This window comes from Lepus europaeus, chromosome 12, assembly GCF_033115175.1.
Source record: "Lepus europaeus isolate LE1 chromosome 12, mLepTim1.pri, whole genome shotgun sequence".
NCBI lineage: Eukaryota > Metazoa > Chordata > Mammalia > Lagomorpha > Leporidae > Lepus > Lepus europaeus.
This window is the reverse complement of record NC_084838.1, coordinates 101,937,284-101,950,234: the sequence shown is the minus strand read 5'-3', so window position 1 is coordinate 101,950,234 and position 12,951 is coordinate 101,937,284. Positions and strand designations below refer to the sequence as shown.

The 12,951-nt window shown below is 40.1% G+C and overlaps 1 protein-coding gene across 4 annotated transcripts in view; it reads right to left on the bottom strand.

Moving 5' to 3' along the window:
* Positions 1-12,951, bottom strand: part of AGTPBP1 (ATP/GTP binding carboxypeptidase 1) — a 200,998-nt gene that overhangs the window by 114,817 nt on the left and 73,230 nt on the right. For all 4 annotated transcript variants that reach the window (XM_062208617.1, XM_062208619.1, XM_062208620.1 and 1 more), the window contains exons 7-8: positions 9,904-10,035; positions 8,596-8,689 (exon numbers count right to left, since the gene is read on the bottom strand). In XM_062208617.1, coding sequence (XP_062064601.1) covers positions 8,596-8,689; positions 9,904-10,035 — 226 coding nt within the window. The remainder of the gene's footprint in view (positions 1-8,595; positions 8,690-9,903; positions 10,036-12,951) is intronic.

The window sequence follows — 12,951 nt, the reverse complement described above, 5'->3', positions numbered from 1 at the left end:
AGCTTTCTGCTGTGGCCTGGGAGTGCAGTGGAGGATGGCCCAAGTCCTTGGGTCCTGCACCCACATCAGAGACCAGGAGGAAGCACCTGGCTCCTGGCTTCGGATCAGCGCGGTGCGCCGGCCGCAGCGCACCGGCCACAGTGGCCATTGGAAGGTGAACCAACGGCAAAGGAAGACCTTTCTATCTCTCACTGTCCACTCTGCCTGTCCAAAAAGAAGATCTCTCTGTCTCTTCCTCTCTCTTTGTAACTCTAACTTGCAAATAAATAAATAAATAAATAAAAATTAAAAGAGCTACCATAATTGTTGCTGATGCGTTAAATATCTACAGATTTATTATGAAGGAAAAGCAGTTATTTCAAAAGGTAAAACATATAGATACCACTGATGCAGTCATTCCACTCCTAGGTATCTACCCAACAATAAAAGCATAGGGCCATATCAATGCTCTTCCACAAACACAGCAGTCCCGAAAAGACAAATGGCATATGCTTTCCCTGATCTGTGGTAATTCACATAGAGTACAAAAAAATGTAATGTATATGAACAAAACTGACATTTTGAGATGTAAGTATTGTTTGTAGTCCTTGTCTACATTCTTGAAGAACAGTGGATTTTCTACTTACTACTTGTTGTATCTTGTATTTAGTGGAGGGTTAATTTTGTGATCATAAAGAAAACAAAGTATATCAATGTGAAAATTGGAAGAAAAGTAAGGGAAAAAGGAGGGAGAAAAGGAGGGCAGGCTGGGAAATATCACTATGCTCTTAAAAACGTGTATATGTAATACATGAAATTTGCTTTTATATAAATTTTTAAAATTTAAAATAAAATGGGGCCAGCACTGTGACATAGTGGGTTAAGCCAGTACCAGCATCCCATATGGGCGCTGGTTCAAGTCCCAGTTGCTCCACTTTTGATCCAGCTCCCTGCTAATGGCCTGGGAAAGCAACAGAAGATGGCCCAAGTCCTTGCACCTGGGCCCCGTACCCATGTGGGAGACCTGGAGAAGCTCCTGGCTCCTGGCCTCAGCCTGGCCCAGCTCCAGTCATTTCAGGAGTGGACCAGTGAATGGAAGCTTTCTCTCTCTGTCTCCCCCCCCCCCCTCCTCCCCCAACTCTACCTTTCAAATAAATAAATCTTCAAAAAATTTTAAATAAAAACAGAAACAACTCAAATGTCTATCCACAGATGAATGGGTAAAAAAACACTATGATCTGGCCGGCGCTGTGGCTCAACAGGCTAATCCTCCGCCTAGCAGCGCCGGCACACCAGGTTCTAGTCCCAGTCGGGGCGTCGGATTCTGTCCCAGTTGCCCCTCTTCCAGGCCAGCTATCTGCTATGGCCTGGGAGTGCAGTGGAGGATGGCCCAAGTACATGGGCCCTGCACCCCATGGGAGACCAGGATAAGCTCCTGGCTCCTGCCTTCGGATCAGCGCAATGCTCCGGCTGCAGCGCGCTGGCTGCGGCGGACATTGGAGGGTGAACCAATGGCAAAGGAAGACCTTTCTCTCTGTCTCTCTCTGTCCACTCTGTCAAAAATAAAAATAAATAAATATTTTTTAAAAATAAAAAAAAAACACTATGAATAAAAACACTACTCAGCATGACAAAGAATAAACTATCGATCCATGCAACAACAGAAGTGACTCTATGATGCATGGAAGAAGGCAGAGCCTCCCTCTAACTGAATGCCACAAAATGTTAAAAACTGGCAGATTTAAAAATTTTAAAAACCACTTAAAATTAAAAACAGAGTACATGCTGTATGATTTCATTTACATAAAACTGAACATGCAAATGACTCTGTAACGACAGAAAGTACAGCACAGAAATGACTACAAGCTGGGCCGGCACTGTGGCGTAGCAGTCTAAGCCTCTGCCATCTGTGGCGCTGGCATCCCATATGGGCACTGGTCTGTGCCAGCTCAAGATCAGGTGACCCCACTAGTCTGGCATCTGAACAGGGCAGAATGTGTATGGAGGGAGGATGCCAGGGTGAGCCAGGAAGCAGAGTGAAACACAATGATCGGGAGCTGGCAATGGCGTAGTGGGCTAAGCCTCTGCCAGCGGTGCCAGCATCCCATGTGGGACCTGGTTCGAGTCCTGGCTGCTCCACTTCCAATCCAGCTCTCTGCTATGGCCTGGGAAAGCAGAAGATGGCCCAAGTCCTTGGGCCCCTGCACCCACATGGGAGACCGGAAGCGGCTCCTGGCTTCTCCCTTCAGATCAGCACAGCCCCAGCCATTGCAGCCATTTGCGGAATGAACCAGCTGATGGAAGAACTCTGTCTCTCCCTCTCTCTGTAAGTCTACTTCTCAAATAAATGAATGGGGGGGAGGGGACTGCCAGGACCAACGGGCCCCAGTCACAGTGAGGCTCCTGGAGGTGCTGGAGCTTCAGCTTCTTGATGGTGCTGGGAGTCTCACAGGCTCAGCCACACCAATAGGACCATATTATGACTTTCACGGGCTCCAGGAAACTGCTTGCCTTCATGGGCCCCTTACTCCACAAAAAAATTTGTATTTAACAATTGAGTTGCTACAAAGATGAATATTAATATCACAAACTAACATTTTCTTCAACCTAAAGGTTCATTTTTTTCTTATGATTTTTAAAGAAATTAAGCATTTTTGTGGGTTTATAAAATCAGTGTGGGTCCTTGGCAATGTGCCTATCAGCCTAAAGGCTAAGCCAGCACTGCATGCTTCCATTCTTCTCAGACTGTACCTGCCAATAAGTACAATTTACTATATGTCAACTTCATCTCAGAGTATTCTTGGGGCCGGCACTGTGGCACAGTGGGTTAACGCTCTGGCCTGAGGTGCCAGCATCCCATGTGGGACCTGGTTCCAGTCCCAGCTGCTCCACTTCTGATCCAGCTCTCTGCTATGGCCTGGGAAGGCAGTGGAAGACGGCCCAAGTCATTGGGCCCCTGCACCCACTTGGGAGACCTAGGGGAAGCTCTTGGCTCCTGGCTTCAGATTGCCGCAGCTCCGGCCGTTGCGGCCAACTCATCGGATGTAAGACCTCTCCCTCTCTCTGCCTCTCCTCTCTCTGTGTAACTCTGACTTTCAAATAAATAAACAAATAAATTTTTTTAAAAAGAGTATTCTTAAAAACAGAAGACAATCAGGTCTACTCTAAGAGAAAAAAAATGTATCTCTCTTCCTATGGCACTTTATTCGATTGCTGTGTAACAAATCCATTTAAAAAATGACAAGAAAGCCAACACAAAACATATATGCTCCAAGACACAAAACAGTCTGCTTATCCGTCACGTTAAAATCTCGACTCAGTAAGTTACATTCGTTCTCTGCTAGATTCCACTGCGTATTTATTACTCAATGGAAGCAACCTGAATGTCAACTGTTTGACAAGGTACTGGTAAACGTTAACCTCTATGTATAGCTAGAAGTCAGGGTTTGCAAAAGGCATTTTAGGAAACTATGCAAAGTGAAAACACAGCTATCACAGGATCCAGAAGATCACAAGTTGTATTTACCATTAAAAACGTACTATTAATATATTCTTAGTCACTGTTGAAAGTACTAATACTCAATTCATGAGAATGTGGCCTATCTGGAAACAGGGCCACTGGGGACAAAAGATGCAGTCGCAGCAGAGCAAGGCTGGCGCCCTTGCAGGAGGGAAGATGATGTGTGGCGATGGAGCAGAAACTGAAATGCTTTGTCTGCAAGCCTAGGAAATCCAAGATTGTGAGCAACCACCAAATGCCAGCAAGAGGCAAAGGTGGCTTCACCCCAACTGGCTTCAGAGGGAGCAGGGCTCTGCTCACAAGCTCATTTTGAATTTCCACCCCCTCCAGAGCTGAGACAAATTCCTGTCATCTTAAGCCAGCAAGTCTGTGGTAGCATGAGACAACAGCCCTGGGAACCAATACAATACAATAGATACAATCACTTGCAACGAACTGAGGATTTTCCCATCTATAGCTGGTTCTTTATTCATAATTACAAACATTTTAGAATACTTTCAGAAAGTCTTCCTCCTTGCTGGTAGTGTTTTACAATATGTTTGAACCAAATAAGTGTGCTTCTAATGGTTTCTAACCCTATAACTCTAATTTTCATTAGGTTTATTCTTCAACACTGGAAAGCTGAATCCAGTTGTTTCTTACTCCACTGCCCATCATGCTTGTTCCACTAGATTAAAAGAAATCACAAAGTTTGATATGAAGCTTTTTTACATTTTTACCAAAATATTAACTTAAAGGTATCTTTAGAACCTCAGTACAAGGGAATTTCTGAAATTCTGATACTTACAAACAAGTGTGAATTTATAATATAAAGTTCCAAAATAATTTTAAAATACTAGATTATCATAATGTATAATTTGTATTACATCAGTATTTCTTAGTCTTGAGAATTTATATTTTCTCATATATTTTTCTACTTTTCATATTTGCCATACAGAATATAACTGGGGCCAACGTTGTGGCACAGTGGGTAAAGTCACTACCTGCAATGCTGGCATCTCTTATGAGCAACAGTTCATGTCCTGGCTCCACTTCCAATCCAGCTCCTTGCTAATGCACCTGGGAAAAGCAGCAGCAGATGACCCAAGTGGTTGGGTCCCTGCTACCCATGTGAGAGACCTAGAAGAAGCTCCTGGTCTTAATCTGGTCCAGCCCTGGCCACTGCAGCCATCTGGAGAGTGAATTAGCCTATGAAAGCACTGTCTCTCTCTCTCTCTCTTTCTCCAACTCTGACTTTCAAATACATACATAAATAAAACTTGAAAAAATTATGTAACCAAAATAACTCAGAACGTAGTCCCCGGCTCACGGGTTCGGGAGCGGTGAAGGAGAAGCAGACCCACTCCCAGGTGCTCATCAAGTTCTGTCTACTGCACCTTGGCAGTCAGTCTGCAATGATCCCACGGTAACTTCCAGTAATCTCCTGAGCTGCGTCCCTCTGGGCTGACAGTTTTAAATCCAAAACTTAAAAATAGAAGGGAAAGGACACTCTAAAGGGAAGCACCACCCTTTAAACATAAACCATCCTCAATCTTCTTTCCATTAAATGCACAGTATTGTTTATGGGGAGGGAGAACTACAAGAAAAGGCTGCAGACATGTGAGTTGTTTTAGTTAACTGGGGACGGGGGAGTCAGTCAAATTACTAAAATGACAGATCAAGAAATAAGCGTGTAGGGGCTAGCATTGTGGTATAGCAGGTAAAGCTGCCACCTACAATACTGGAATCCCATATGGGCATTGGTTCATGTCCTAGCTGCTCCACTTCCAATCCCACTCCTTACTAATGGCCTGGGAAAAGCAGTGAAAGATGGTCCAAGAGTTTGGGCCCCTGCCACCCACATGGGAGACCTGGATGATGCTTCTGGCTTCTGGCTTTCGCCTGGCCCAACTTCAGCCATTGAGGACACATGAGGAGTGAACCAGCAGATGGAAGATTTCTCTCTCTCTCTCTCTCTCTCTCTCTCTCCATCTCTGTCTCCCCACCCCCCTCCTTAATTCTTTCAAATAAATAAAATATTAGAAAATGTTTAGTCAATATATGGTTTCTTTTATTTTCTAAAGCTTTTATTTAATGAATGCAAATTTCATAGGTAAAACTTTAGGAATATAGTGGTGAGTGGTTTATTTTAAAGCAGTTTATTTTAAAGTAAAAAATAAAGTAGAAAATTTGTTTTTCTTTTTGAAGTATAAATAGGAAACAGAATAAGGGGATTGTTTAACTACATTTTCTTCTCAGAAATTTTACACCCACCGAGTTCCACATGGTTTTGGATGTAGTCATGTGGTATGTTATAAAGGCCTTTGAAATGTTCCATTTGTCCTTCAAACAGATTGGGTAACTTGGATAAAATAGAGTAATGAAGATTTTAAGTATGGGGTCATGACCAATACATGAGAAATAAATGATGAAGTACTTTGCAGATTAAGAGGTGAAATGTTACATTAAATAAAAGGCAAAAAATATTTTTTTAGTATTAATTAGGACATATCCATATCCAATTACACTCTGTTTACCTAAACAATACTACATTAACATGGGAATGGTGCTATTTATATATATCATCTCATTAAATCCTCATAAACATGATAATGGAGAAAACTAATATTATTACTATTTTAGGGACAAGGAAACTGGGGCATTACAGGTTAAGAAACCTACTTCAGATCTCATGGCCAGTTACAGAGCTAACGTGCAAATCCAACTCTGACTCCACAGGCTACTCCAAACCACTCCACTCCACTGACTTTGTAAGCCAGTTTTACATATTTGTGTTATTACCAATCATCAGATGCTCTAGGATTGTGTATAATCTTTGCATAAGTAAAATATGTTGAGTTGCCCCACCAAATGGTATTTAATAAACAATTACATGTAACACTCCCAAATTATTTTAAAATATTTTGAATAAAAGGACTGACAATGTCCTAAATCCTATCTGTTTAAGGGTAAAATTTAACAAATAGTTCATGTGAATAAGTTCTTCTTTACCAATAATTCACAGCTAATAAACAGGAAAAAAAAAAAAGAGCAAACTGGAAAAGTCTTTAGTTTGCACTCCCTACTGAAATAACAGGCCTTGGCAATGTGATAGATGGCTGCTGAGTCACTAAGAGCAAAGTGAATGGAGACGCTGCTATGAGATGGATTCCCTCAGCACACTGACCTCGTCTGATGCAAAACAACATGCCTAGACTACCCATGAAGTATTCCTGATCCCATAGAGCTCAAAACTAATCAAGCCACTAGCTTTGCTGATCTACAAAAAATGCAAGGGACACACAACTTTATAGCAAGCAATCTCAGGATGTAGTCATCTGAATACAAAATGTGGTGCACTCTAAGAGTCACAACATCCAGGTCCTTCAACAAATAAAACATAACCAAAAAATGGGGGGCAGGGACTTTTATTGACTTAAAAAGATTATGATGCAGGGCCAGCGTTATGACGCAATGGGTTAAAGCCCTGGTCTGCGGCCTCCATATGCATCCCATATGGGCACCAGTACGAGTCCTGGCTGCTCCACTTCCAATCCAGCTCCCAGTTAATGTGCTTGGTAATGCAGTGGAGGATGGCCCAAGTCCTTCAGCCCCCAAACCCATGTGGGAGATGTGGAAGAAGCTCCAGGCTCCTGGCTTCGAATCAGCCCAGCTGGCTGTTCTGGCCATTTGGGGAGTGAACCAGCAGATGGAAGACCTCTCTCTCTCTCTGCCTCTCTGTAACTCTTTCAAATAAATAAATAAATCTTTAAAAAAAAAAAAAGATTAGGACACCTATCAATCAAATGGAACATACACATCTTATCTGAACCTGATTTGAACAATTCAAATGAAAATAACATATTTCTTAATCAAAAAGTCTGCATATTAAGCAATTATTAATATTGTTGGCCACAGAAATGACATCATAATACTGAAACAGTCTGCATCTGATAGTGTTCATAACAAGGAATTCAAAGATCACACATAATGGCTAATCTTCACTTTAAAATACTCCAGGAGTAAACAAGGCCAGAGGGAGAAGATGAAATTAAAACAGATTATTAACTATTGTTGAAATTAGGTGACAAGCACGAGTTCATTATACTATTCTCTGTACTTTTATGTAGGCTTATAAATTTCATCAATGGAATAAGCCACAATGTTTCTTGTATAAATTCTGATTCAAACAAACCGCAAAGATGCAGAGGTTTGAAACATCCGGAGAAAACTGAAGCCTAGATTTTAGATTGCATTAAGAAATTAATAATTTTATTGGATATATTTGTATGGTTATTTTTAAGTCCTTATTTGGAAGACTTATATACTGTAGTATTTAGGAGAGAAATGATAGTATTCAAAGAAAGTAACGGGGATTTGTTTACAGAAACACACACACACACACACACACCATCTGCAATTTGCTTAGAAGGGTACCCCAGAAAAAAAACAATCAAAACCATATGGGAAATAAATGAAACAAAAGTGGCAGAAAGTTAATAACTGTTGAACACATAAGCAATAAGTAACTTCTTAAATTAGTTTAATACAATAGCATAGAAACTATATTTTATAGATGTTTGAAAATCCCACAAAAAAGCTTCAAATACCTCTAATTCAGCTTAGGAAAATACTAAACATAAATAGATAACTAGAAACCACTTTATTTTCTGCAGTTTAAAGTCCTATGAATGGATGAGAATTACACAGTCACACATATAAAAGAAAGAATGACATGACTAATAAAATATAAATGTGTAAATGTAAGGCATATTTGGGTAGCTGTGAGAACAAAAGAAATAGTCATTAAAAGACTGCAAAACTGAGTGGGAAATATAGTAGGCACTCAATAAATGTTTTTGAGTGAATGATATTCTATAAATTATTTTTCCTTCTTATGCTATTTAGCAATGTTCAAAATCTAAATTTCTATGAAACCTATAGATCAGTGAATCTAAAACTTTCTAATGTTGATGTAATCTGAAGATAAAAATCTTTATATGATAAAAATCATAATTTAAGCACTAGGAAAAGACCCTAGATACAATTTAATTCAATCTGCTCAATGTACATATGAAGATACCGAGGTCCAGAATTAACAATGGCTATTTACTCACTTCATAAGACTGGAATTCTTCTTACTAAATGGTCCAATGATTTTAAACATCAATTCCACAACTCCATTTTTCCCTAAGGATACCGAATTCACAGCTGGAAGGGAGAGAAAAGATGCAAAGTGGTTAAAAAAAAAAAAAAGAAAACTTCAGTAACTAAAAATGTGTACACCTGGTAATGCATAGCCAAAAAGATACACAAATTGTTAAGTAAGTGTGAACTCAAGTGTCTCTTAAAGTCCACCTTAGCTATGGTGGACTTGAAGTGACGGGGTTTATTTTTCTCTTTTAAATGGAAGTTGCAGGGCAATCCCAAAATAAGTCACAGACCAAAAAAAAAAAAAAAAATTAAAAGAAGAGTATGGGAGACCCAGAAGAAGCTCCTGGCTCCCGGCTTTAGATCAGCAAAGCTCTGGTCATTGCAGCCATTTGGGGAGGATGAAAGACCTTTTTCTGTAATGCTACCTCTCAAGAAAATAAAAGTTGAAGGAACAGTAGAATAATACATAGATACAAAAGGAAATAAGAGCATCTTTTTTTTTTAAAGATTTGCTTATGTCTATGCTGTGTTCCTTTTTCCTTTTCTGTGATTTTTTTTTAAATCCAATTTTTTTAAATCAACTGTTTTCCTGTTTTTCTAATATATGTTTCCATTTTTTCCATTCCTATGTTATGAGTGTTTTTCTGTTCTTAACTATTTTGGTTAGGTATCTATTCATTTTCTAACAATAAAACTATTTATTATGTAAGCATGCAAAGGTATTTTCCTCTAAGCACATCATTAGCCATAGTGTTAAAGCCTAGATAGACACACAGGCAAAGCATTTTCTGTTACTTTGCAATGTTCCTCACTCCATAGCAGGGGAGTGGGAAGGAAACCCCTACCTCACTGAGGTGAGACCTAGGGCTGGTGAGTAGGAGAGTCTGGGAGACCCATAGAGGATATCTCTGCCTTCCTTCTCCGGCTTCCCTAGAAGCTCTCGCACCATCTTTCTGCACTCTGCTGCTTCCCTACTAATGGGAAGCACCTTCAGGGTCTCTTATACCCTACTCTTCCACACCTACTCAGCACCCTTACCCCAGTTCTTTACAAACTGGGCAGTTACTGAGAATTCTCAAGATTGCGTCAACTCACGTCCTCACCCCACGTCTCTTTTGTTGTAGTTGGAGTTAGGAGTTACTATAAGCCATATCTAATCTTCTCTTTCCTTGTCCACAAGTTTCAGAATTTTACAGAGTTAAGGTACTCTAAGGTTTTCCTTTTGTGTAACTTCAAACACTGAATTAACCAAAGGCCCCTCAAATACTCACAGTTGGCAGAATACACTCGTAAAAGCTGAAGACAAGGTAAAACTAAGCGATGATTCTGCAAATTCTGTTTGACCAAATTCAGGGTGATATTCAGAGCCCCATTAATTCTAGCTTTCACTCCAAATTTTTTATCTGTTTAAAAGAAGAGAAATGCAATTTATTTACATGTAAATTGTGAATGAAATGAAGGTATCACAAAGCAATAATACCTTAAATTCATATTGTGAATTCATACTGTCAAATAAAAACCTGACTGGAAGGAACTAAAATCACAATCTGTAAAAACGCCCCTTGCATCGGAAGCAACATACCAAAGGGCGGTGGGGAAGAGGCTCAGGTGAGAGGACACAGCTGGAATAGCCCAACAGTTAGACTGTCATAAAAGGAAGAATTTACCTGACCCACTGCACATGTCAAGTCTGCCTGGTTCAACACATTTCCTAGGAATCCTATATATAGCTGAGCAGAATAGGGAACAGGCTAAATGTTCATTACCAATATTCTTCTCAGCCTTACAGAAAATTATAAATCGACTTTTTAAAAATGAACAGCCTATGTAGAAAATAATCTGGCAAATATCATTCAGTAAATCTGTATAATAATGTAACTCAACATAAAAAAGGAAGAGTTGCTCTTGGTTTTTATGCCTACCAAGAAACTAAAAGAGTAAAAATAAATTTAAGTAACAAGAACATAAGAATGTTAAGATTTAAACAAAAAAGTATGTTGGACCAGCAAATAGAGAAACTTCACAAACAAAATTCTAAGTCAGGGGCAGGAGTCTGGCACAGTGGATAGGATGCCATTTGGGGTGCCTACATCTTGTATCGGAGTCTGTGGTTCCAGTCACAGCCTCTCTGCTTCCAATCCAGCTTCCTGCTAATGTGTACCCTGGAAGGCAGATAAGATGGCTCAAGTTCTTGGGTCCCTGCCACCCATGTGGGAAACCCAGATGGAGTTCTAGGTTCCTGGCTTCAGCCTGGCCCAGCCCTGGGTGCTACAGGCACTGGGGGAGTGAACTAACAAATGGAAAATCAATCTCTTCCTCTCTGTCTCTCTCTCTCTGTCTCTCTCTCTTTCTAATAAGATGAAAACAAATAATGATGAAAAAAAGAATTCTAAGTCAGAGAAATAAATAATACCAGGGGAAAGTAATTCTGACCTCTCAAGAGAAAAAAAAAACAGGATAAAAAATCACTATTACTGAAGAAATTACTGTTCGATGCTTTCAATGACATGAAAACAGAAAACTAGGTCAAACAGTAAAGGAATAGCACACATTTTTTCAAATACATAGAAAAAGTACAGAGTCCTACAACTTGAACGTTAAATACAAATATAAATTAAATACATAAATGGCTTAACTTCATGAAAAGTACAAGATAACTTGGTTCTAATTAGAGAAGGAAACATGAAGTAATATTCAATAATAAATAATATTTTCTTACTTTTTCATTGTTTGCAAAAATCTCTAAAGGGGGTCCTTAAATCTCACATACAAGAGTTAAAGAAAAATAAAAGACAACTTACATATTTCTTTTTTATTATTTATTGTGAAAATCAGAGTTATAGAGAGGGAGGGAGAGACAGAGACAGAGAGATCTTCCATCTACTGGTTCACTCCCCAGACGGCTGCAACAGCCAGGGTTGGGCCAGGCCAAAGCCAGGAGCTTCTTCCAGGTCTCCCAAACACCTGGGCCATCTTCAGCTGTTTTCCCAGGTGCATTAGCAGGGAGATGGATTGGAAGTGGAGCAGCTGGAACATGAACCAGCATTCATTTAGATGCCAGCATCACAAATGGTAGCTTTACCTGAACATACGCTTACTTCTTAAGGCCCCTAATATACCAGGAAAATTAAAACCCAATCACTATTACTTATCTGTTGAAAAACTAGCTAAATAATATAAAGATATCCATTAAATCTATACATATTAAATATTCACACTAAATAGTAATATACATTAAATGTAAATACATAAACTATGTACATACTACATACATACACACATTTCTGAAAAGGTAGTTAAGCTAAATACTCTAAAATTTAAAACTCATATGCATTTGCCACAGGCAAAACTCTTAAAACAATTCAAAGAGGTTAAGAAATCATTTAATCTTTGTGCTTACACAAAGCTGCAAAATGAACTCAGATTCCATTCAAAAGATCCTTCCTCCATTAACCTGACCTAAATCAGCTTGTTCCTTTGATCCATGGGTATATCCCACTTTTCTTAGTCTATTTTTTAAATATTTTTGCATGTCTTACTGCGGTAATAATCGGTCTCATAAATGCATGTATTTTGCTCTTCTTTACTAGATTGCAAGTTTCCTAGGTATTGAGACTATGCAGCACAAATGTAACTTAATGAAAAGCAATGACCCACTCCGTCTCCATGTTCCCCAACATTCCTATCCACCTGTAGGCGTTTGGCAAAGCAGTTAAGACTCATCTTGGGATGCACACATCCCAAACTGGATCACCTAGTTTCAAGTCTCAGTTCTGCTTCTGACTCAGACCTCCTGCCGATTTTCCCTGGGAAGTTGCAGGTGACGGCTCCAGGAATTGGGTCCCTGCCACCCACCCAGACTGAGTTGCTAGCTCCTGGCTTCAGCCTCACCCAGACCTGGCTGTTGCAGGCATTTAGGGAGTGAACCAGAAAATGGATGAGATGTCTGCTGTCTATTTCTACCTACCTACTTCTCCTTCCCGCTCCAAATAAATAAATAAAAATATTTTCACTTGACTGATCTTCCACATGTGGCGCCAGAACCCCGGGTTCTAGTCCCGGTTGCTCCTCTTCCAGTCCAGCTCTCTGCTGTGGCCCGGGAAGGCAGTGGAGGATGGCCCAAGTGCTTGGGTCCCTACAACCGCAAGGGAGACCGGGCAGAAGCACCCAGCTCTTAGCTTCAGATCAGCGCAGCACTGGCCGTGGCAGCCATTAGGGGAGTGAAACAACAAAGGAAGACCTTTCTTTGTCTCTCTTTCACTGTCTGTAACGCTCTCTCTGTCTCTCTCTCTCTCACTGTTTAACTCTGCCTGTCAAAA